We start from the raw sequence: 25,879 nt of genomic DNA, 5'->3' as shown, positions 1-25,879 counted from the left end.
GTGGGCCAGAAGGTGCCTCGCCTAAGGCCACTACTCGGTGAGCGAGGTCAAAGCTAACATGCGAGGCTGTCAAGGCCTCGTCTTGGACAATTCTAGCGTCTCGTGAGCCACTACCGCCCCATACCGCTCTCTCTTTCTCTCTCTTTAAAGAGAGGTAAGATAAATAGGGGTTATGGTGGCTCACCGCCCCGGAAGCCTCCACTGCTCCAGGCAAGATCCACCATGATCTTGGACTGCTGTCAACAACCTCGTAGGCAGGAGGGAGGGCCTCCGACGAGACACCACTGGTTTCCCCCTCCATGTGGTTTCATTTTCTAAGTTCTCAGATTTTTTTAATAAATTTTCAACATTGATTTTTTAAATTAAAATATTTATTGAGCTATGTAAGCAAATGTATTCACATGGGGCCCCATAAGCTGCCACTTAAGCAAAAAGAGGGGTAAATGTCAAATTCATAAAATGGGATTTACCCCATTTTTGTTAAAAGAACCCGTATTGATTATATATGGGCCTGCCTCAATCCTTCCCATCTTTTCGACATCTTCGAGGCCCGTGTGGCCCAAAATCAAGGCCCATGAAGCCCATTTTTCGTCTCCCTTAAACCCTCCGATTCTCGTTTGGTCTCCTTCGTTTCCGCTGCTGCTCTGCTCTGCTCGGCTCGGCTCGGATCATTTCCGGTGGGGAGGTGAAGCTGATTCCTCCATTGCTTCCTCGGCATTCTCTCTCTCTCTCTCTGTGGCGAGCTCTGCTGCTGCTCTCTCCGTCATTGCCGAGCTGAAGTGAAAGAGGTGACAGTTTTCATTTCGTGAGTGAGCTCGATTCCATTGTCGTTTCATCTCTTATGATTTATCTGAAGCTGTTTTGCAATGAGTCTTGACAATGGATCTCTGCAACTGAGCTGAATTTCATGCTTAGCTTAGCTCCCATCTGATTCTTGTGCTCCTCAGGTGCGTTAAGAGCAGCGGCAGCAGGGGGTTTTCTACTATGTCAACCCTAAAAGAGATCCTAACCCGCCGCCCGGTATCGGCCACGATCCGCCTGACCGTCCCTGCAGGCGGGGCTCGTCCCGCCCCACCTGTGGGGCCGGCCCTTGGTCAGTACCGGCTCAACCTAATGGCATTCTGCAAGGACTTCAATGCCCGGACCCAGAAGTATAAGCCCGACACTCCCATGGCGGTCACAATCACTGCCTTCAAGGACAACACGTTCGAGTTTACTGTGAAGTCCCCGAGTGTGACTTGGTACCTGAAGAAGGCGGCAGGGATCGAGTCGGGGAGTAGCAGACCAGGCCATGCGGTGGCCTCGACCCTGAGCGTGAGGCACATATACGAAATCGCAAAGGTGAAGCAGTCTGATCCCTACTGTCAGTACATGTCCTTGGAGTCGATCTGCAATTCCATTATCGGGACTGCTAATAGTATGGGAATTCAGGTCGTGAAGGTATTGGAATGATTGGAAAAGCATGACAAGTTTTGAACTTTGACTACTATCGACATGAGATTCATGAAAGTGAGGTACTTTTGTGAGATTGTGTTTCGCTCAGGTGCTTCGGTTTCTGACAGCAACAATGGTGGTTTTGTAGATGAATAGAGCAGAGAATTAGACATTTGTTGTTCCGTTGCCCGGTTCCCTTGGAAAGAAAAATAATGGAATTGCATCTTCTTGATCATGATTCTGTTGTCTGGAAATCAGGATACTTCCAAGAAGTTCAATCCCTATCCTAATCTTTCTGAAGATGATTTCATACTGTCCTTGGATGATCACTTGCCCGTTGAAGCCGCCGACTTATGTTCAAATGCAGTCGCATATTCATTGTTTTGCATGTTTTTTCCCATTTAGAGATGGAGCTACTTAAGTCTTGTTCAAGCCTTAATAATCTCACTCCAGTTATGAATCGATGTGATTTCCTTTTGAGCAAAGCTTGACCTTCATTAGTTATGACATTCAGTACTGTCATTAGTGGGTCGGCGCGTGATATGTGTTGGTGAAAAAAGCTAAAACAAAATTGGCACAGGCCAATTCTTAAGTTGTATCATGATCGTGTATTGATTATGGTTCTGAGTTTCAGGTTAGTTCTTTCTTTTGGCTGAATTTTGGGCTAGGATGAGATCTAATTATTGCAGCGTTGAGAAAGGTTCAGAGAAAAGATTAGATTAAACGGGAATTGCGTGGGGTTGAGTTATTTGTGCGTTCATCATATATGCGGGAATCGATTTTTCAGCGACTAGCTTGTCATGTATTGCTGAAGAAGCACGGACGGGAAAGGACTGATCGACCGTATAATAATAATAATACTCAAAGGACACGGACAGAAACTCGTGTGGGGAAGTGCGAAAATGCTAATCTCTTGTTACGGTTTTGGCCCAAAACGGACCGAGCAAATGGAAAGTGCGATAGTGAGCAGTAGGTGGTTACATGCGGACTGGCTTCTATTGAGATATGAGAGACGGATACAGCTTACTGCAACTTTATTCAATTTCTTGCCATTCAAGTTTCAAATCTCTATACAAAATTGTTATTTTTTACAACCTTTTATCTTGCGGATCCCACGAGCTCGTATAATATTACTACTACGACTTAAATAAGCCAACATTCAGGCACAGATATACAACCGATAAATAAGCTTATTGCAGAGTGAAAATTTCATGCGTGGAGAAAGCAGGGGGCTCTCCTTCCACCGAATTAGGCGGTCGGGACCTAGCCTGAAGTGTACGTGTAATCCTCCTTATCCCTTGTTTCAGGTCAAGGCAAGGATCTATGACTCTTATTGTAACTTCTTGCTTTATCTTCATCGCAGAGGAGCAGAGAAACAATCGTCTGATCCGATGATTCAAGTTATAGAACTTTCTCCGTGCGATCCTCATGCCACGGGGGCTTTGCATCGGGGAGAGAGTTTTTCAGTGCTCCAGTTGGTTGTTTAAGTTATACCTCGTGGAAATCTTCATAGGTCGGTGAGGATCCGCTCGAAGAATCGCTCTCAAATGGAGTGGTCTCCCTTGGGGATGACGGAAGAGAGTCTCTTCCTTGAGAAGAGGAACCTCCTGTCAAAACAAAAAGAGTATAAAGTCGTCAATACACGCTAAGAGGAGTTTGCAGATCCTTCAACAGCCAGCTCTGCAGATACGAGACACGAGAATCGCAAAGCAATCGGTTTCGGAGAGAGGTGCAAACATGTGCTCTCTGGGCAAATGTTTTCCTGAAAAATTGGAAGATGTTTCTAATTACTTGAAACGGATGAAGCCAAAGTCCAAGAAACGAACCTTTCTGTCTGGACCGGAACTTCTTGGTGTGCCGCCTTATGAGGCGCTTAGCCTTGGTGATGGTTAGCTGGCGAGCAAAGGGGGAGTACTCAACATCGCTCTCACTCCAGTCTCGGTCGTCGTTCTCTTCACCCCTCATAGTCCTCAGCACAAACTTCGTGGCCTTCCTTCTTTGCGTGTTGAATAGACCCCTTATGGAGGTGACGAAGCCATCACCTGCCACATCACCGGTGCGCTTGGGCCATGTCAGTGGATTCTGGTCATTCTTCTCGCCACCCAACCCACTTCCTTCATTGTCACTTAACATTAACTCGCTGTCTGGGACACTGGTCACATTCTGCTCCTTGTGGCTGTGCGCTTTATCTTTGAACTTCTTACCCTGTATGCATCAACCCAGAGACAAGTCTATGAAAAACAATTTACTCAAGTAAGATGGAAAGCATGTTGCACTAGTTTCGGTGAGGCAATAATCCAGATAAGTTTTCCGACACAAATACCTGCATCCCTGTAACCGACTTGAGGACCCCCCAGATTATGTGCTTCTTCACCCGTGAGAAGAGTCTTCTCCAAGTGCCAGTGAACTCGACACGGTGGAATGTGTCCATGAGCAGCTTAAGATCATTCACAACAAACCTTGATCCTTCATAAGTTACCAACAACTCTACCTGCATCAAGGAAAGGCTAGAAAATTATTACATGAATCTCATATATTAACCAGTCAATTTCTTCGGTGCAACTAGCAACATAAATATTAATATACATTCAAACCTGACTGATCTTGATATTATGAAATTCCATCAACTTCCTTGGTCTAGTTTTCTTCTCTTCATTTGATTTACCGACCTTCTTCTCTTCATGTGATGAACGACCAGATTTGGGTCGGAAGTCTTTCTTTTTAGAAGATTCATCTTGCTGCTCAACTGAACCCAGTGGTCCACTCTTCCCAGAAGTCATGGACTGTAAAACAAGTTCATTCGCAACAGATTCTGCTACTGTCTCTTCCCAAGTTCTGTCAAAAGAAGATGTTCTTCTCAACTCTGGCGTTGTGCCCTCGACAAATTTAGGTAATTTTGATGCCTGCAACCAAGTTTTAAGGTGTAAACAAGGAGTCTCAACCTCACTTCTACAGCCACGTAATTGCTTGCTGAGGATTTGAACATCTGCTTTTGTAGGAAACAGCAGTATCTTATTATGGATGCAGATTATATCCAGGCCTGGTTATGTCATCTATGTATGTATCTTGCTTAAACTAAAAAAGTTCTACCAATTGATATCAGCTGTTGGACTATTCCTAGATTAAATTTGGGCCCTGCAATAGAGGATCCAGATCCTGTAAATGCTTTGCGATACAAGCACACTTACTTGTAAAGAATCAGGGATATCCGATTCTCTTATTGAAAGGCCCAGTGAGGTCGAAGCTTCATGGATTGATGACCCTTTCTTGACACGTTTCGAGCCAGCAGTTGTTGAGACCTTCCAGACTTCCTGCATATTTGGCAGAACAGTTAAGTTCATGAAATAATGGTGCCCTCCTAATCGGCCAATAGCATATACAACTTCCAATGCACCTGTCGCCGTTGAGAATCTTGTTCTTCTTCTGGAAAGAAGTACTCCCACATCATTCTGTACATTGTTTCTGTCAAATGGATCTTTAGTGGATAAATCTCCACCTGCAATATGTAAATGCTCCGAGATTATAATAAGTGCCAGTTCCAATATTTATTCCAAAAGGAGGCAAAAGAAACGATCCAATAAAGGAAAGGGATGCAGTTACCTGGAAAAGTTCAAGAGGAGAATGTCCATCTTTAGGAGCTCCTTGCTTCGCATCCACACGAAGCATAACCTTTCTGAAGGTTAAAAAGAAAACATGATGTTTATCAACTACTCAAGTTACAAATCCAAAATTACAGATCATTCCTTTTAATTTCAACATAAGCCCGTGTTTCACAGTTCATGGATAGAAGACAAATTAAAAAGAGACTTGCGAAGATATTCAAGCACCTATAATGGATACGTGAAAGTACCAACTAGGTTTTCTTACTAGTACGGATCATTCAACAGGTTCTTTTTCCTCATTCTGAGTCTTTCTTTAAGTTGTCAACACACAACATAGTGAACCCCAGAAGATGGATAAGTTCGATTATATGAAGCAGGCAAAAGCACATAAAACATATTCTCATTTTAGTTTTTAGTTAAATGGTACAAAAGATAAATGATATGAAAATGATATATACTACGACAAAAAGAGACAAGACACTCAAAATAAGCATTTACAAAAGAAAGTCCACAATAATGAGCAAAAGTAATAGAGGTGCATACTTTCCCCATTCAGGCGGAGGATTCCATGCTGACAAAAGCATGTCAGATTTTGCATTTGGCAAGCAATTCCTAACCACAAAGTACTTTGTTGTAAACAGTGCAACCCCAACATCTCTGTAATCTCGGTCAAAGTCATATATCTGTCGAGATAATTAAGTTGCACAGAAAGTAAGTTCGCACAGTTGGAATCCCTCACATGAGAAGCTCAAAATTAAAATTGAGACGGACATTACAGAAATAAATCAATTCTATTTATCCGTTGCCAAGCGAGAAGTATCAATTAACAAGATTAGAGAGTAGCAGTCACCATGTCATTTATCTCTGCCTCAGCAAATGATTTGCCATCTATGAGCATACCCCAAACTACTTTGGTGATTTGTAAGGATATGCGCATTGCATAGGAGGGACTTTTGTTCTTCTCCTTCTCCATTAGCCGAAGCTGAGCTGCTTTTTGCAGGGCCATCCTTAGCTCGGAAGATGCTGCCTTCCTAGATTTTTGTGCATTTACAAGCTCTCTTTTCAATCCTTGCACCTGCAAAGGTGCAACTCATGTTATGTAACAATTTACACAAGTCTCTGATGCATAATACACTAGTATTTCCTATGAAGTACGAAATACAGTGACATCAATGAACATATGAGGAAATAAATAAAAGGACTTGCAAGTGAGAGTATACGAAAGGAGTTATGGGGCAATAATGGTTAAGCAATAACAGTCGTCAAAGGAAAGGGGAGTAGAATAGAATGCACAGAATAATGCAGTTAAGTTATAACAATTGCCAGGCGTTGTTGGGGGGGGGGGGGGGGGGGGGGGGGGGGGGGGTGGAGGAGCGCTAGTAGCACAAGCCAGAAAATTACTTAGAAAATACTCATGAAGGAACCATCAACAAAGACTAAAAGGAAATAAGATATTTTGAAATTGTTCAAAAATTCAGTCTCTCACCAATGCAGCGGTCCCACTATTTATCATCCACAAATCTCCCTCCTCTCGATTTGGGTCCGAAGAAGTATCACAGCAGTGAGACAGTTTCCTAATGTCATCAATAATCACTTTCTGTTCTCGCTCTTTCTTCTCCAGGTTGATTTTTGCAAGTTCTACCTCTTCCACCCCATCAGGAACAACCTCATCTGCCTCTTCCCCAACATCCTCGTCGTCATCAACAGGGTACGTCAAGCTACTTTTTCGAGGCCTAATTTACACAGAACTCAAAGTCATTTAGGAGTGAATGACAAGAAGATATCCATATTTAATTCAATGTTTTCTCTCTCAAAAATATGAATTTTTAAAGAGATTTGCAAATAGAAATGAAAATAAGTGACTATGCGAATTTCCAAAGGAACACTCAAATGTGAACCTATGAACTCAGATACACACATTAAAAGCACTCTTCCTTTCATCCTAATTAGGGTGAGACAGCTCCAATATCCTTAAGTATGAGGAACCCTGGGGTTGAGAAAGAAAAATTTGTAAGTTGCATAGGTTTTTCATACTCCTCAACTTGATATGTGCAATTATGTTCTTGGGCTTTTATGAAAAATGTCAAAAGAAAGTTGTCTACTGTAGAAGGCTGGTCGAATAAACAAGAATCTACACATAAAACTGAAGTATTTAAATGAAACAGAATTCAGAAGAGCAAATCTACTGAAAGAAGAAACAAACAAAAAGTTAATCACATATTCTCACTTGGGGAGTCGTGCAAAAAGAAGGTTGGTCAATACATCCAGCATAACCTGAAACTGACGGGATGTCATTGTTGCCGTGATATCGTGAGAATTAAAAGTAAGCTCCTTCAAGGGCTTCATCTGCAGTAATCAGAAGAAAATAGTTGTTTAAAAGAGGCTATGAAAAAAAGGCTAGGCATCAATTATATTTAACATTTAAGAACTAGAGACTGTTGGCTTATCTATATGAAACACTCTGCATTAGCACATACAGTGAGATGAGATGAACAACATATTACCTTTAAATCAGGCGTCCCACCTTTGTGCCTAGTGTATCGGAAATACATATCACAAGGCATAAAAACTCTTTCAAGCAGCGCACCAGTTCGCTTCACTTTCGCGGAGTTTTTATGGATCTTAGGCAGCCATTGAAGTCCAGCTCCTGGATCAACATCAGTGGGCGCTACATGGGCTTGCACCCGCTCTAACATCACAGAGAGCTCCATGCGTTTCCACGTCATTTCAGGTTGACATTCACGGATATTTGGAGTCTCAGATCCAAGTGCTTGTTCGATCATGTCCAAACCGACATGGAGAACAGAATGAAATGATCTGGCTAAAACACGACCACTAACAGCAGCAAGAAGAAATCTACCCTGATGATGGAAATATTCATGCATTGGACCAAGATTAATACATCATAGGACGATGCAATAAGCAGACATTTCAAAAGCCGTGAACAGACTCAGCTCACTTATGGAGAAAAAAGAATTACTCAAGATAATTGAAAAAAAAAATGAAAAACCTGCAAAAGATGAATTAATAGCCCCTTTGGAGCAAGCATTATGATTAAAAGAATTCCAACTTAAATCCCAAGTCCAGCAACATAAAAATAATGTTTAAACCAGTAAGAGATTCATGTTTCATCTCTTTCCATGAGAAAATTTTGCATACATAGGCGTTCTATTACATAATCTTATACTGGACAATTATGTGCAAAACGGAATTCAGATTAGAGAGCACGATGGAAATCAAAAGACTCCACTGAATAACCAGAACAATTGACAGTATAAGCATGTCTTGTTGAATGGAAAAGCAACATGCAGCACAAGAGATCTAATCGTAAACAAGTTGGAAGGAAAGTGATATGTCTATTGAGAACAAAGATAAAAGCAATACTCACATTGGCTTCTTCAGAGTGAAGATTGAACTGTGGCTCATAAACATTAACCATAAAATGGCGTGTTCCCTCCTTCTCCTCAGAATCATTATTACTTCCATTTCTTCCTGGAGGCATTCATTTTACAATGAGTACTATGGCAAAATTAACTTCTAAGTCACAAAGACACGAATTAATAATAGGCATATAGACTATCAGATGCCAGTGGCTCTAAAGGTATAAAGCCCTTCACATAAATACTCATAGATCCCACTGCAACAGAAATCTGGAACATACCAATAGCAGCAAATGCTGCCTCCATCTTTGCTGTATCAGATGGGGATGAAACAGCAGCTGATGCAGCATTCTCCATTTTAACTGGGTGAGATGGGGATGAAATAGCAGCTGATACTGACTTCTCCACCTTAACCGCCTGTGAGGGGGATGAAAGTGATCCTGAACTCTCTGGAGGTTGAGAGGGAGAAGATGCCTTATTCGCATCATTCTGGGGAATTTCAGCACCATCATCACTGGGGGTTTCCTGATGCAGCTTTCTTTGGGCATAAACCCTAGAAGGAGAAGGTTTTGCAGGCTCAAATGCTTTAGATAATCCACCAACCCAAGACCAAACAGCATCTCTGTTCTCAATGTTCCACAAAAGCTTCAATCCATAGACAAATACACGCTGACAGTTGTCAGCAATTACCACATTGTAACCATCATCATCACTCTGATCAGAACGTGCATGATCATCACTTTCACTTCCATTTTCAAACTCAGACCTCACATATGTCATCTCAGGGTTCTTTCTTCCAGCTTCTTGCCACGCTATTAACCTGGCAGGATCAGCCTTTGGGGCCTGCCTTCTTATTGTGAAGTAATCAGACGATAACAAGAATCCATCATCAGCACACTTCTCTTTGCTACTACTGGCATAGTTCCCCTTCTCACTGGGAACTCTATCCATGAGAGCAGAATGTGAAGCTTTCCCTGCCATACTACCTATTTTTGGCATATCGCCCCGAGCTTCAGCCTCTTTATCCAAGAATGCCTTGGGCATGTGAAGGTCAAGACCCTGGTAGACTAGATCGAGAGGTTCACGCTTGCATTCGAATGTAAATTTTTGCTTGCCCCGACTGAAACACATTTCATGCTTCACTTTGGTCATTTTAAATGTAAGGCCTTTGGCAGGATCATCGTCAAACAAAGAGACATGCTTTATACAGGTGGGTGTTGCATCGATCCTTAACATGAACTCTGTCATCACTCTGTCTAGGGACAGGTTCCCGGACCTTGGTACCCTGGGGATTCCAAAACGAGGAAATCGAGAGAAAGCACGCAACTTGTGAGGGGGGAGATAATTCAAATTCCAAAACTTGATTAGCCATGCCAGGTCATGAGCACCAACGTTGAATGTGGGTGAAGCAGACAAAACATCTTCAGGCTTCTGAGAACCCATGACTGTTTGATCAATAGCAGCGTCACCAATTCCGGACGAATAATGTTTCTCAGATGGTAGAACAGGTCTAAGAGAAAAGTTCCACCGGAGGGAGAGTGAAGTAGATCTAAAGGGATCAAACACTTTTTCCCGTGGTTTACCCTCATTGGGAAGTGCAAACAGGTAATGGTTGAGGGGAGTCCCAGAAGCACATTCCCAATCCATGAGTACTTCAACAGTAAAAGATGGTGTCGCTACGAAGGGATAAGACATACTAGCAGGGACTTTCAAGCTCCGATTCTTCCCCAAACTCTCCAAACTGCTCAAGTAGATTTTGAAATCTTTTGCAGACACATAAACACGGCCATCTGACTGTTGTATCTCCATATAATTGGAAATGACTTGAAGTTTGTCAAGCTTTTCGTAAGGATCGGTTGTTCCTAGAATATGCCACCGTGTCTCTGAGAAGAACAAGCTGATGTTTCCATGCATGTAGTTTCTCATTTCATCCCACCATGGCAAACTCTTTTCTTTCTTAGGGGGCAAGACCATACCTTTGGGATTCCTAACGCTAAGATTAGCCCTGCGCAGTGCCACAGTAAAAGCATAGCTCAGATCAGCAAAAGATGGTTCATATCCCACTCCAAAGGACACTTCTCCCTTCTGGAAATATATAGGCAAATCCGTGAATGTTTTCACTGGTGGAGTGGTCCCAGTTAGTGAACGAAACATTCGTACTTTTCTCCATCTCCCAACATAGACATCTTGTTGCATCTGGGGCTGGAAAGGTGTAGCCTAATTCATGACAGAACCGCACAATCAGAATGAAGTGGAAATCATTTCTCCCCCTTTATTGGGAGTGATATTAGCTTTAAACAGAACAAGAGAAACACCAACAGCAAATACAAGTAACAAACTATAAGTTTTTTGCTAAATAAAAGGCCGAGAGGGGAGACCATCGTAGCAACCCCCTCTGGAGACCAGAGGGGCTCCACAGCCGCCATGGAATGTGCCATTCGCCCGAACGGGTAAAGGGCTCGGTGAGACATAGCCCACCAAGGTCACCATGACTCCACCAAAGCGCACAGTGGACCAGAACAGCTCCCATAGGGTAGAGATTAAAGCTTAAGAAAGATGCATATAAAAATTCTGTGATTTTATGCCGGGACCACTCTTAAGGTACAAATACATAACGGAAAAGCTCATTGATGATGACATAGAGGACAAAAGCTATTCCTCGTCGCAGTTAAGAAATCAAAGATGCATGAACTATCTGGTAATAATCCATGTGGCTATAGATAATACTAAAAGAAGAATCCATGCTGTCATTGGCACATCTCATCCTAACTATAAATTCAGAAAAATATTTCTAAGACCAAGACGACCATAATAGCTCTTTTATCAGGATTAAACTATCAGAGGAAAAACGTATATCACTAAAACTGTAATGTGTACCAAACACTAAATCTTTGATTTACTATTACTAGTAAAAAGATGCCCTAAATACTGGTGAGCTGGTAATGACATGCCAATATCTGGTGTTCAGATGTTAACAAAAAGAAAAAGATACAGCAGATGCTGACACCCAGGACAGGACTAGAAACGGGGAAAGTAGACCAGAAGAAAAGCTGGTTACCTGCTGAGCCATAATGAGACGGCCCTCACATCTACCCAAGGTAGCTGATAAAAGAGGATACGTATAATCCCTTATCTGAACAGTAAGGGAACCTGTGCGCAAGAGGAGATTACTCCCATAAAGCCGAGCAAATGGTATATTATTTTCTCCACAAACTGGATCAAGCTTCTTGAGAACCTCTATCTTCCCAGTATCACCCCCCTCAATGCTAGTTAAGGTTAAATCCAACTCTGTTGCGGAAATGGAAAAAAGTGAAGTCCTGCTGGCACTAAACTTAAAGCCAGCCTGAAATCCTGTCCTACATGCCCCAGAGCCCTCAGAAAGTTTCAAGTTTTGGCATGCCTGAAAATAAGAACGAAATGACCGCCTGTATAGTTCTTCTTCAATCTTGCGAATAGAGGAAGGATCTTGTGCATCTATCTCCAATCCATCAAAGGAAAGCTTCCTTTCAAGTGAACCATCGCTAACATCTGCACCTCTAGGACGCAAGTTGCCCTTTGCTAGTTCATCAAGATACTTTGACCTGACAGCTAACTCACAAGCCTCATTCTTCATGAGTCTATACCGTTCATCAAGCCAACCCTGAATTGGCTCTTCCTCGATATCCGCAGTCAGCTTCCTTATACAAAATTTGACGCATCCTAGTTTCACAGAACTAGGCTTTTTTGGTTTCGAGCTCTCAGTCTTCGACGGGAACAAGAGTTTGGTTTTGGCCGCAACAATAAGCTTCAGAGCTCGCAACATATCCTCGACAGCATCGTCAATGGCACGTAACTCTAACCTGAATGGCATACATATATGAACATCAAGGCCTTGAATCACCCAGTCCCACGTGGTAACACCAGGCGATTTTGCATCAGATGAATCAGTTGAGACACTAGGTATACGGGAAACCTGCATTCGACTGCTTTTAAAAATTCTTGCCCCATTGAAACTAAGCATGAGTCCTTCAAGAAGTACTCCAATGCGGGCATTCTCAGAGAAAATAGAATGAACTTGAACCAGTGCTTCAACCCCATCCCCAGCCTCAGCAGATATTGTCAGCATTTCAATATCTACAGCAAATATTGATTCCTTCTTCTTGCTTTTTGCACTTTGCCCTGGTTCCATGCTTACTTCTTTGCTTTTATCAATATTACCTGCACCAGAGACATCTTCTGGTTGTTGAAGCTTTTGCTTTTGCATAAGTGATTTCACACGCAGACCAATATCGACTAAAGCCAAGTGTACATCAGGCTCCCACCTGACTGCAATATCAGTAGCACTAAAAAGGGAGCACACAGAGATCTCCTTATGGCCACCTGCACGGCGAACAAACTTAGAATTCTGCATGTCAAGCAATGTCACTTTTGCACAAGACGACTGGTTATCCTCCAAGAGTTCTTCATAAACTGTTCTGGCTCTTTCTAGCTCCATCTGAGTGGACTGTTTGTCCTTGTTCAGGCACACACTAAAGTGAAAAATATCAAGACAAACAGAGTACTTCAAGTTCTTGCCATCTCCAACAGTGGACATTATAGTAGCAGTTCGTGGGGTTCCATCAGGACATTCACTAAATACAATTCGACCACTGTGTGACCCATAGTTCACGCGCTTAGGATCTGCAATAGTTGAAGTTTCCAATCCTGCCTCACCACAAAAACATACTGAACACCTTTCAAGGTTGAACTTTATGAGTCGAGTCCCCTTCCCAGATGAGGGCGGACGGGGCCCATGGCTCTCTGTTGACTTCTTTTTAGAAGCTGCCAGACTTTTGAGGAGTGCTTTAAAAGATAAAGCAGTGGATACTAGTGTTTCCACACGTTTGAAAGAGAAAGAAACACCCATACCAGTCACATCAACAGAGAGGGCCAATTTAGATCTAGATGCATCTGCTTCTGTTGGTTCTACCTCCTTTTTGCCCCAATCGAGACTGACCTTGGCTACATTCATTAGGGCACCAGAATTCGCTTCAACACCAAAAAGGTTTTCTTTCAAGCATTCTTGATACTCATCTTCCACGTAAAGATTCAACTCACCCAGTTCCATGTGAACAGCAGTTCCAGTATTTGAAACATTATTTGCAAAAAGGTGCGAGGATTGTGAGCAGCCCTGTGGAAGGATTAAACGGAAATACTTCTATATCAGGAAATTCGATGTATACTCCAATGCAGGAAAGGTAAATGAAGAAGGGTTTAGATATTGGCAACACAAATTAATATATGCAGCAAAGCTGACAACTGGCAAGACTAACAGAATTCACACAAATTTCTAACAAATGGGGGAAAAATGGAGGTTGTCTAATAGCCACTTTCTATTATTTGATATTAGCATGTAAAACCAAATTCACTGCTATATAATCAGTTGTAAGGTTCTCTTCATTTACTAGAAGTACTTCAGCAAGAAGAATGTAAAATACCCTCTCTCTTTGTTCCCCCCCTTAAATTGGCAAAACCTGAAGTATAAAATGCCTAAAGGAATGTGGTCTCATCACATTAGACTGGCCAATATAGCTGAGATCAGAATAATGCCACAAAAAAAATAGAAAACAGTAATTAAAATCACTCTACTAAGGCATCACCTGAATAGTTTATCTCAACTGCCATAACCAGATACAATAACTCGTTGCGGATAACTCACATGATAAAGAGGCACATTGGTGATGCTGTAAAGCACAATAGTCATCTCAGGAGCTGAGACAGTACAGGTCCACATAATGATTTTAGGCTCCGACGGCGATGACTTCACTGATGTAGCACTCCCGTCCCGAAGCACCATTTTCTTCTTCTTAGAGGATTGGATATCCAACAATGGCTTTAATCTACCCAACAATACTTTACATTGTGTGCCTCCCAGCTTAATATCTACTTCAGCTCTTACAGGCGAGGTAGGCTGCAAAAAGGAATAAATTGTACAAGATAATAAAAGGGAAATCAAAATAAAATTTAGTGCCATTTGAGCTCCCCAAGAGATATCTATAGTAGAGAAACAGAACTTCTAAATCCTTGTTCATCCAAAATGAGGCCATTTTCATGATGCTTGGCTTCAAAAATTTCCTCTACTGAGATGCAACTGAGATCTTCTTATTCAATATCAGTGGTTCAATTGTCCTATGTAAATAACTGCACTGAAAGGGCAGTCAATTATATAAATATAAATAACATTTACAAAAAGTTAAACGTATTATATCATTGGGATGGCATGGAATGCCAGAAGTCATTCAAATCTTGTAACATTATGTTTCTGATTCCAACAAACAGATGTATAGAATCCTGCTTCAAATTGTTGATTCCAATGAGCCCTTATACTAATACTTGCTACTTTTTCTCCAAGTCTCCAATTTAAAACAATTATTACTCTAAATCACAAAAACAAGATGGTAATCTCAAAATGAGATATTGTCCAATATAATATATAGTTACTTCACCCTCTATGAGAGAAATGGCATTACATGTAAAAAAAAAAAGGCAAGACAACTTAAAGGTGGAAGCAAAATTAGGTGGCCTATTGCACAAGGTTCTTTCCATTGCAAAGCTTTCACAGTTGTGAATAGGACGATGAGGCAAGCCCTTTGGCCAATGAACTACAGAAAATATATTTGAAACTACTTCAAGATAAGTACAACAGAAATTGCAGAGAAAGATATTGCAACTCACCTCAATAGGAAGGTATACTAACGAGAGAATGTCAACCTTGAGAATCTCCAGAACAGATGTGCTAGATTCTCTGAGAAGCTGACATATCAAACAGGATTGTAAGTGAAGTTAAAAATCATGTTATCCAAATAGAACTATTAGAAACACATTTTACAGTCATACATGAATCTCACTGAAATCCATCTGGACATCAAGGCGTGTACTCTCCCCCAGATCTTCAGTAGATCGTGATTTCGTGCATCTCAACTGAATTCCCATAATTCTGTTCTCAAGGGAAAGATTATGCTCCCGATGGACAAACTTAACATCCAGCTTTGGTAAACTGAAAGAAACCTGCCAAGAGGGGAATCAACTTTCTTTCAGTAAGACCTATTAAAACCAGCCAGCAAGCATATCACAATGCGGTATGCCATAAAGCATGAGAATTGAAGCAGCTATAATTAAATTGAGATAAAACATACAAGAAAAATACAGCTCATTTTTATACAATAATCCCAATCATACCAAATTTCAGAGGAAAATTAGATGGAGACTCAAGCCAAAGCACAGGAAGAACCAGTAGAAATGTAAGTTTCCAAAACAACTGTCTAGAAAGCTGGTTGTTAGGACCTCTTGTTGAAACTATAAAATTGCAATATAACATCAACCACAGATTGATCTCACTTTAAAATTCTTACTATATCCATTGATTTTCTTCCGTCTTCTCAAGATCTATAACATCTTATGTGCTCAAAATAAAATCTTTTCTATTGGGATCATTACTCCTTTTAGCAGCACAAGAGAGAATGCACTATTAATAGTCAATTAGCCAATCTCATAAAGTACACTCAAATTTCAATTTGAGACTGCATATTCATGGTATTATCAAATAAGTTATTTCATTAAATTTTTTCAAATAAAAATTCCATGAAATAAAATAGTTTAAAATTTATAAAACCTTTTAAAGATGCATAACGTAATTCCAAGTTGCTTGCCAAATACCTAGAGAAGATGGAAAAGACAATGTGGAAAACAACTTGCCAAAAAAACGAGTACCAAAATCGTAAAAAGTGAACTAATTTCTTATTCCAGAAATTAAACATATATAGCCCTCTCAAAAATAATAAGACCTGACTCTCCATAAAATTTAAGGACAACAGTAAAAAACACACTTTTCTCTTTCGACAAGTAAAACACATTTATTTTATATGTCGACACACAGAGAGAGAGACACACACATAGATGAAAATGCAACAAGTAAGCCCATCATACTGTTTTCTCAAAAGCACAAAAATATAGTTCCTCGATAGATTACGACAAAGGATGAAGAAACAAAATATGAAAATGCCCTATTAATCATAAAAATTAAGATGCATTTAAAGCAAGAAGAAGATTGAGAAATTATGCTATTCCTATAGGGCAAGAGGACTGACCTGCTCAGGAATCATGGGAGCTTTCTTCGCAAGTGCTGCTACAGCTGCTTCTTTTTTGTTCGGCTTTTTAGCGGCCACTGAATCAACAATATGAACGGTATCTGTCTGAGAGGGAACCGTGGATGAGCTTTTGCTTTTTGATAACATTGTCTCGTTTAGATTCACTGTGACCTCTCCGCACTGAATTTCTACGTTCTTGATACATATACCTGCTTCCCTACATCCAAAGAAGCAGTATAATTGGCTTAAAACATACTGAAGAGCAAAATGCCCATTTACAGGATGAACTTAATTTGTGCCCTGCCTCAGATGTGGCAAGTAGCATGTTTGAAAGAAGCAATCTTCTAGTAAAACCAAAATATCAAAATAAAACTTGGAGAAGCACATCCACTGCATTTGACCGTGTAATAATAACAATTACGCAAGCTCCTCTTTAGGAAAAAAACTGAAAATGAAAGGAAAAAACAACTACCTGTCATGACCAAACTCACAGGAAAGATGCAATTCCTCGCAGATAAAAGGAGCAGAGGAAGCAGAGGACCTTTCCAATAAGGCAGAGGATGTCAGGTTAGAAAAGTGATATCCTTCATTATCAAAGCCAGGTGGTTGATCACAACTTAGTCTTGGTTCTCCGAGATGGATAATAATCGGCAATATTTGTAGTTTAACAATCACATTAGGCTTTGAACCACCCTCTTTAGATATGTCCACAGACAGCTCCTTAACTTCAACAGTAGCCTTGGGTGTCTGCAATATCCATTCACAGAAATAAGTATCATCTACCCTATTGATAAAACAAAATGAACCAAGAAGTAATGAGGCATTGTTCAAAATAAACATATATCTAATGATCAAAACAAAAAATATAACAACACTCACTTTAGATAAAACTGCATCGTTTCTTGATAACAGACAATAATACAAATCCAAAAATCCAAGACCAATGAAACCAAAACAGGGAAAAAAAAAAAGGAACACAATAAAAATGTGAAATATATTATAATCACTCAAACTCCTTTTCTCAATCACATATGATGTTACCTTCACAGCCAAGTCAGTTATTGATACAGACAAAAACCTAGCCACGTTGGCTACAACCATCCACTTTCCCCGGCCTGAACTGCCCTTGGATCTCTTGCTTTTCTTGGCCTTCTGTTTACTCGTACTGGACGACCTCATTATAATTTCCAAGTCACATATTAAAATTTGTAGCTTAGGATCCCTTGAGAGAAAACCAGCCCCAAGTTTGACCAGGGATTGCCGCAAACTGACTTTGATCTCACCAACAGATACAGATTCAATAGGACCCTGCAACATCGCAAACATATGCATATAATCTCCGTTATCGAATAAATATAACTACAGTTGGAAAAATCCAGATAAACCAAATAAGAGAAAAGAACAACAGGGCAAATCCAAAAATTACTGGATAAAAAAGAAACATCTTCCTTTTCTGTATATGCATCGAGTTAGATCCAGGAAAGCCACATTCTTAGTCCTATGTCCATACACCTATACTAATGATAAAGCCTCTAAATATAGATACTGCACGGTAAACGATCAGTTAACGGAATTGAGAAGCATGTGACAAACCTTTTTAAACTTCACCACAATATTCTGTAAGCATTTCCATCCACCAACTCGGAAAGCAACAGAGGCTCCAACTACCCGGCTCAAAGCCCAAGCTACTAATCTCGAAGCAAATCTGGAGGCAGACCAAAATAATAATCGTGCTGAGCACCAATTTATCACAGTAAGAACGGAATTTAACTAGATAAGGCTGACTATTTTGAGTTGATTGATGAACTGATGCAATCATCTCTTTGAAAACAAATGTTCATACCAACAACAGCATTTTCTTTTTTTTATTTCTTAAATTAACAGGGGATATAAGGCTTCACCCTACTAACCCCAGCAAAAATTTCACTGCTTTTAGAAAATTCTTTAGACAAATCATGCATGATCAGAGCATAAATTAAGATTGAGATATTTGCAGTGCAAGACGTTGCAGACTTTCTCATCGTGGCGTTCTCAGTTCCGTGCATTTCTCCCAGCCTTTGCTAGGACCCGCCTACCTGTCTTATGCAGATGGCTCAACTGGTATTTCTTTTTCTCTGTTCTTCCAGGTTCGAGAAGTGCTTACTAAATTGCAAAGCTAGAACTGGTTTTAGAATCCAAACCAGCTATATGTATTTATGCGTCTTCTTTGCATGAGTGCAGGCCACCAGAACAATTAAGCCCACCAAAGACTCACCGAGTCTTCAAGACTCAGATACACTCAGAGTGAACAGAGTCTCATATGCATCCATTTTCCAATTTATTCCAAATACCGCCTCCATCTATATCCAGCTATCAGAGGCATTCCATTCCGTGGCAATTCCACACCAAGGAAAATGGTGAGCAATGCAAAAAATAACTCCCCGGGTTCTACGACGTATATCAAAAAGCTCGAATTGACTTAACAGTCATCAATACTAGATTATACAATTTGATCACGCAACCCCGACAAAGAAAAGGCAGGACAACTCTCTTTCAAAGCCAAAGGGTCAAAAACTGCTCGGAAAGCTAAAAGTCCAAAAAAGACATTGCCCAAGTAACCTCCCAATTCGATCAGTGCACGCGCATTGATGAAGAGAAACGAACTAAATTATGAAAGCAGCGGAGGCAGTGGCAGGGGGACGTACATGAAGAGGAGCCAGAGCACGATCGAGAGGAGGAGAAAGCCAAAGAGGAACTTGGCGGCGGAGGAGGCCGCCATTCCGAAGGGAGGACCGATCACCGGGTGGGAGGAGGGAGGGGTGGTCGATCAGCTCATGGAAGGCGCGGAATTGGGGAGGGCAGGGGGAGGCCGCGAGCATGGCGTCATTGTAAGCTGAATGGGAACCCTAGAATAGAGGCGGAGGAGGAAGTTCGGAGGGGCGACCAGTTCCTGTTCAACGGCGAGGAGATCGGAGATGGAGAGAGAGAGAGAGAGAGAGAGAGAGAGTGAGACCGACGGAGGTTTATGCTATACTCAGACAGAGACAGAGAGAGAGAGAGAGGAACCGATCCGCAATGTCCTCAGAGAGAGAGCTGACTTGCTTTTTTTTCTTCTCTCTTTTCTCCTTTTTTATTTTCTCTGTAAATTATTTTTCTATTTTCTATTATTAAACAATGAATAAATTGATTCTTTATTTTTTATTTTTTGGATTTCGTAAATATTTGATGACAAATGACGAAACCATGAAAGTGGCGAGGAGGTTTGAGTGCCGGTCGTGTGGAGCACGTCGTTCCATCCACGCAGGTGCAACTTTGCATCCCCTTGGGGGTTTGGGATCCGTGCCATCTCGGTCTCGCCCGACCGTGATCGTATCTTTGATTACTATTAGTATCCATCTCATAATTCAACTCCAAATTTCTCTCGTGATTATGACGCAAAACTTATGCAGTGGATGTCATATTTATGTGATCCAATAAGCGATATCCTTCTCGGCGGTGGATCCAGTACTTAAGAGATAAACGAATGAATTAGAATGGGTCGGGCACTTACGATAGTCGAATTTTGTCTAGGCAATTCTTTCTCGATCTTGCTTTCATCCGTACAGTATACCGAGCATTTGTTCAACTTGCCGTGATTCTCTTTTGGGCATATTGAAAAGGCTAGAATCAATTGCCCTCTTGGAATGATTTAGCAAGGCATAAAACAACATCAAACCAACATAAAAGATGTTTTATTGTACTTCAACAACTACCGACCTTACTTTCTGCCAGGATGATCGTATAATCTGTTATCGATAATCTAAGATTAACCATGGATAACGGGAACAATGTTTAAGACCTCTGGACGAGTCAAGTTCCTCATAACCATTAAATCCTAGAACATCCAAGCTCGACATGCATGCCCCGCCCTAGATATCACGCGCTGCCTACCGATGTGATGATCTCAGGGGCCAAAATGTCAAAACCAGAATAGATCTATGATCCACACAATAATCGAAAGCATAGGTAGGGGTCTGATGGTGAGAATCAAAGCATTTGGAGGTGATTATGTAATTAAGTAGAAGATGAAAATGACGTTGAACAGAAGTTTGGGACGCTCTCGCTTCCTATCTTAGAGCTCAAGAAATGGAAGCACCCTTCATCCATGTATATATATGCATATATATAAAACATAGGAAACGATCGAGATCTCTGCCTCCTCGTGCTTCCTCTTCTTTGCGTTCTTCAGCTTATCACTCTCATCCTCGACTCCCGTCACACTGCTTCTTCGAGAGACAATGGCTCGGGGAAGATCTTCAGGTTGGTTCCTATGATGTCTCTCTCTTTGTCAGGTCTGCTGGATCTGCTTCTTTGTTTCTGCCGGTTGAAACTAAAGTGGAGACATCTTCGCACTTCTTAATCGGGATTAAGGTTTCGATTGTACATTTAGATGCTGACAGGCAGCTGGGTTGCAAATTCTGGGATTGAAGGTGATTCATACTTCTTGGCCTGGTACATGGGGAATTTTCTGATGTAGTTTCACCGCTCATGCAATTGGATGTTCTCTAAGTGCGGAGGCAAGTTGGCAATGGTGCATATATAATTTGATGCCACTGGAATGGATATGGCAATAGCACCGGTAGTATATCATCGATGGGCCTGAAAATTTGCGCAAGGGATAGTGAAATAACGAGGCCACCGCCATTTGATCCTTGATTGCATCACTAGCTATATCACCTTGACAAATGAGGTGTGGCATCGTACTATTTTATTATCTGTTATCGAGTTTTGATATGTCGAGGATGAGTTAAAACAGTGCACCTTCCGGGTTGCAGGTTCAGCTCGGGCCTCAGCGTGTAAATCTCAGAATTCAGGTAACTTTGGTGCTCATGGATGGCTCATGCTAATATCCTGACTCCTGAAGCTATCTGAGATATTGGGATGCACTGGGTTCCCGAGTTGGTCTCATGAGCTCTGTAGTCCCGTTGATAGTGATGTGCAATTGCTTCATCTTGCCAAGCTGCAGTTTCTCCCTACTCCTCAGCAGCCGCCGGTTCAGGGTGGGAACGGTTCTGTGGCGGGAGGAATTGGTGCCACCATTCAAGAAGGTGAGTTTTTCACGACTCGAGTATTTTGGTTAAAAGGATTCGCAGTAGCTGAGTAGCTGGTCTCGCTTCTATGTCTTTCTTATATCTTTGTTGGATACAGGCATGGCTTTTGGCGCAGGCTCGGCAGTGGCTCATAGGGTCACAGATGCTATGCTGGGTCCTCAGGTTGTACGGCACGAGACCGTTGATTCAACACCTGCTGCTGCTGCTGCTGCACCAGCCCAAAACAAGAGCCTTGGAGCTTCTGATGCTTGTGGTGGTCAAAACAAGGCCCTGCAATATGTAACTATCGAACCGACACCGTCTCCTGGTTTCATTTCTCATTACGAGAACCTCATTCTCTTGTTTGATGGATTGTATGTTCGATATACCAACTTTGATCTCGTGCAGTGCCTGAACAGCTGCGGGACTGACATAAGCAGGCGCCAGTTCTACATGGACATGCTGCAGCAATGCCGCCGAGGCTCTGCTGCTGCCCTCAGTGCGTGAACGAGTCCAATGTCGGTGCTGCTTCACATCCCATGAGTTCTATTTTGCATAATAACATTCTAGTACTTGTCGAACAATTTTTTCCGTTTTGTTTAGAAGTTCGTCCTGGATCAGCTATTTGTAAATCTCGTTCCCAGTTTCAGGAATCGGAAAATCATCACAACCTTGATGTTTTCCCCCAAAAATAATGATTAATGAAGAATTCATCTTTATCATGTCCCGTGTCCTTGTAATGACACCAATTTGAACCAAAAAACCAACAAGTTCGGATTAAGCTTGAACATCAACCAGCGAAACATTTTTGCATCAAATTTGGTTGTTTTGGGCAAACAAAACAAATCGAATTAAATCAAATTATACTCTATTAACAAATGCAACATTGAAGGCTAGCATTATACTGGACCGCACTGTATGAATTTCATGATAGGATGTAATCGTCAAGACAACCGGAGAGATACATACATTAACTATCATTTGAAAAAGTACAAGGCTAAGGTTTGATGCCTTTACATCTTATGTTCAACAAGATGACCAATCCTGTGGTCGGCTAGGGATGGACGTTCATACCATTCGAGCAGATAATATGCCACTAAACTGCAGCCTTCTCACTGAGTGAGTAGCTTCGAATCGCAGGCAACAATCTTAACACGGCCCACATTCTCCTGTCCATCATCATACTTGAACATCGCATCCTGTAAGATGAAGGTCCACACATTGTCGCAGAACCTGTACGTGTGCAGGTGTCCCTGCATAACAAAGAAAAACACCCCGATATAACAGAAAACACACAAACATCAGAGTAACTTACTCCGCAAATATAACAGAAATCCCTCTGATATTTAGTGGCAAAGACTATTCATCGCAGTTACAGATCCTTAGCGGCAAAGACTATCCATTGCAGTTTCTAATCAAGCAGTAAACTCAGCCAAACTGAGCCAGTTTTGAGACAAACCATCATATTGCCAGGAGAATTCATAGTCCAAATTAGAGCCAGGACCCTTAGTGGCAAACAGTATCCATAGCATTTTCTAATCAAGCAGTAAACTCAGCCAAACTGGGACAGTTTTGAGACAAAGCATCATATTACCAGGAGAGTTCATAGCCCAAATTAGAGAGTTCGGCCAGAAACATTCCATCACAGGATCAATCCAGAATAGGCAAGTCCCATCACAGAAGCTCTTCTGTATGGAAACATGGAACTTGTGGAGGGGACTGCCAAATCGACTATGATATGAGTGAATTATAAGCTCCTCTTACCGAGCCAGAAATTAGCGCTACAATAGCATATAGAAAATTCTAATGACTGTCGAGTGACGCTAAACTCCAGTCCCTACTGCAGATAGAGATAACATTAACTGCAAGTGTCAGACCCATCAGGTCGAACCTGAGCATGTTTCATACAACTTGCAACATACTCAGATATAAATAAATGATACTGCATCAAACTTTACTTACTACAGTAATCAATGTAATATCCTCATATTTATAAATTAGAATAAATACTACAAGAATAAGAAACGTCTACATGTACATAACCTTCTATAGATGGTATCTTTCCACAACTTGCACAACGACATTTCTAAATAACAAAAGCATCCACTCCGTCCTTTGAAATGCAATGGCTCACACATTTACGAAGCTCGGCCTATTAGGAAAATCATTACGCAACACATAGATGTTAAACCAGTTGTCTTCAGCCTCTGTATTCCCACGAGCAATTCTTCTCATTTCTTCAGATTATTGAGGATTATAATTTGCATTGCATTTGTAATTCCATCACTTGAAAACAAATGTTAATGTCTAACTCAAGACATCCAACTAACCAGAGTTCAATTTTTATGGTATTTGATAGGTCAAATTACCAAAAGAATATCACAGAACAACACATCTAAGGTGTTGCTCTTAGCAGGATGAAATCCTGAAATCGTTGATGAAAATCTTAATCAACTTTGCACACTGAAGCAACAAAGTTAGCAACATCGTGCCACCTACTATTGAGTTGAATGGGCCTGAGCACATCAGGAATAGAGATGATATACCAATTTTTAAAGATTAGATGGATATCAATCAATGAGTGGATTTAGTTGTTAACAGAATCTTCTCTGATAATAAATTGCATCAAACAGTCGAATATCCCGTTTGGTTATTATACTATTTCCTGGCGATATTTAAAAGTTTGTCGTCACAGTAGTTGTACTGTTGGAGCTTAAGTTCTTTATGGTTGTCTTGCCCGGAAGTTGATCTATATGTTCTCCAGTAACTTTGTTATGATGAGGCAATCCTCTCACAAGTCATAAGTCCTTTGCCACGTCCTTTTCTCCTAATAAGTACCACTCTTGCCATAGAGATAAGGTGTTTTTTTTTTGGCTGGGTTGAAATTATTGCGAACGAGGATCATCTAAGCATGATTTGATCTCCAATGCTGCAGTGGTCAGTTCTAGAAGCAAAATCCTCTAAAATATATCTCATGCAATAACTTAACCTTAATGAACTTTGACCGTTCAAAAACCAGAAAGAGTCATGCCTATCTATACAATTTTCTAAATTTATCATGCAAATAAGTTCTTCAGCAGAAAGAAAATAAGAAAAGAGAAAAAGAAATAATACCTTGATGGAAACCTTGCTTTTCACTTGAGATTCCAGAGCGTCAGTCATGGACTAAGAACACAAGAAAAGAAACATCAAATACAATCCCATAACCATAACAAAGAAACAAACCATTAGCAAGAAGCAACACATTAAGAAGTTCGCATCAACCTCGTCATCCCCACCCCCCACCCCGCAGCCCCCTGGGCCCAGAAAGAAAAAAAAGCTCATCGCTCCAAACAATTGCTTGTTTTCATGCATTCTGAAAATCCGATGAGTTCGAACACGCCAGAGTATCATAGTAGTTACTTCTTTGGCAACAAAAGCATCACCTTATGCTCTTACACACGTTCATAACGCTGAGCTCATTTTCAGCGGGAAATTAACAGGTCATCCACATTATTCGATAACATCTCCCTACCACTTTCAGTAAATTGATAGGATCGAGTTCGCTACAAAGGTCAAGCACAGACATGAGCAAGCATATCTTTAGCAGCCTAACCGCACCTTATCGAACTGGACGAGGACTTGAATGGCGAGCTCAGGGGTAAGAGTTCCGTTCTGAACCATCTCGTCCAATGTCTCCGTCAGGCACATCCCGATCGTCGATCTCCTGTACAGTTCGAACGTCGCCATTCTCGCTCCTTGGATCTGCCAAAAGGAGCCATCAGTAACACAGAAAAACACGAAACCATCACACACATCGCAGTCGCCGATGCCTCGAACATCGCAACTCCTCAAAATCAACGGGACATCAGGTGAGATGAAGATCCGAAGATCGAATCGTAGAGGAATCAGAGGTTACGTACGATGAGCGACGTCGAGTGGGGTTCGAGTTCCGAGTGAGGTTCCGAATCGCGGGAGCTGTGCTCAGCTCTGAGAGGAGAGGAGAAGAGGATTGAAGAAGAGAGGGAGACGGATTTGGGGCCTTATATACCCTAGATTCGAAAGCTAGACATATATATAGCAGGCCTTGACACTGAGAAGAAGCGAAAAGACTATTATACCCCCGACTGGCTCTCTGAGGCCCGCCCATGGGCCGGATCTAGGCCCGACGGGCCGATCCGATTTAACTATTGAAGCCCATTGAATATGAAGCCATCGTGACTCACTGCAATTTTTCTTTTTATGGCCAGCTCTGAAAATCCAATGTCGGACTAATCTGAAAATTCAAGGGGCAACTTTCCTAGTATGGACATTATCCCTTCACAAATTTA

At 41.3% G+C, this 25,879-nt stretch overlaps 4 protein-coding genes across 5 annotated transcripts; 2 read left to right on the top strand and 2 right to left on the bottom strand.

Annotated features, from left to right (window-relative positions):
* The first annotated feature begins 620 nt into the window (after positions 1-620).
* Positions 621-1,962, top strand: LOC116204786 (54S ribosomal protein L19, mitochondrial). Of its 2 annotated transcripts, none has more exons than XM_031537075.1 (2): positions 621-805; positions 948-1,962. In XM_031537075.1, the coding sequence occupies exon 2, from the start codon at positions 985-987 to the stop codon at positions 1,450-1,452; it is 468 nt and encodes a 155-aa protein (XP_031392935.1). In that variant the 5' UTR covers positions 621-805; positions 948-984; the 3' UTR covers positions 1,453-1,962. The 2 variants fall into 2 exon arrangements, with proteins under 2 accessions (XP_031392935.1, XP_031392934.1); XM_031537074.1 differs by having other exon boundaries at positions 623-788.
* Positions 1,963-2,451: 489 nt separating this feature from the next.
* Positions 2,452-19,590, bottom strand: LOC116204785 (protein SABRE). Its single transcript, XM_031537073.1, has 23 exons — positions 19,206-19,590; positions 18,115-18,226; positions 17,563-17,829; positions 16,994-17,268; positions 16,522-16,738; positions 15,272-15,442; positions 15,110-15,187; positions 14,094-14,345; positions 11,475-13,565; positions 8,698-10,633; positions 8,425-8,528; positions 7,541-7,897; positions 7,264-7,382; positions 6,523-6,769; positions 5,887-6,111; positions 5,580-5,719; positions 5,035-5,107; positions 4,829-4,930; positions 4,623-4,745; positions 4,029-4,337; positions 3,758-3,925; positions 3,261-3,639; positions 2,452-3,041 (listed from the first exon to the last, which is right to left on the bottom strand). The coding sequence occupies exons 1-23, from the start codon at positions 19,277-19,279 to the stop codon at positions 2,923-2,925; spliced, it is 7,938 nt and encodes a 2,645-aa protein (XP_031392933.1). The 5' UTR covers positions 19,280-19,590; the 3' UTR covers positions 2,452-2,922.
* Positions 19,591-20,929: 1,339 nt separating this feature from the next.
* On the top strand, positions 20,930-22,291 carry LOC116202972. Its single transcript, XM_031534609.1, has 4 exons — positions 20,930-20,991; positions 21,397-21,587; positions 21,688-21,869; positions 21,978-22,291. Exons 1-4 carry the CDS (start codon positions 20,930-20,932, stop codon positions 22,074-22,076), a joined length of 534 nt encoding a protein of 177 aa, XP_031390469.1. The 3' UTR covers positions 22,077-22,291.
* A 145-nt stretch (positions 22,292-22,436) lies between these two features.
* LOC116206225 (transcription initiation factor IIA subunit 2) lies at positions 22,437-25,613 on the bottom strand. Its single transcript, XM_031539038.1, has 4 exons — positions 25,472-25,613; positions 25,170-25,313; positions 24,684-24,734; positions 22,437-22,822 (listed from the first exon to the last, which is right to left on the bottom strand). The coding sequence occupies exons 2-4, from the start codon at positions 25,296-25,298 to the stop codon at positions 22,682-22,684; spliced, it is 321 nt and encodes a 106-aa protein (XP_031394898.1). The 5' UTR covers positions 25,299-25,313; positions 25,472-25,613; the 3' UTR covers positions 22,437-22,681.
* Between the last annotated feature and the right edge of the window lie 266 nt (positions 25,614-25,879).

Source organism: Punica granatum, chromosome 4, assembly GCF_007655135.1.
Source record: "Punica granatum isolate Tunisia-2019 chromosome 4, ASM765513v2, whole genome shotgun sequence".
Taxonomy (NCBI): Eukaryota; Viridiplantae; Streptophyta; class Magnoliopsida; order Myrtales; family Lythraceae; genus Punica; species Punica granatum.
The sequence above is the reverse complement of the archived record's forward strand: the minus strand, read 5'-3'. Positions and strand labels throughout refer to the sequence as shown.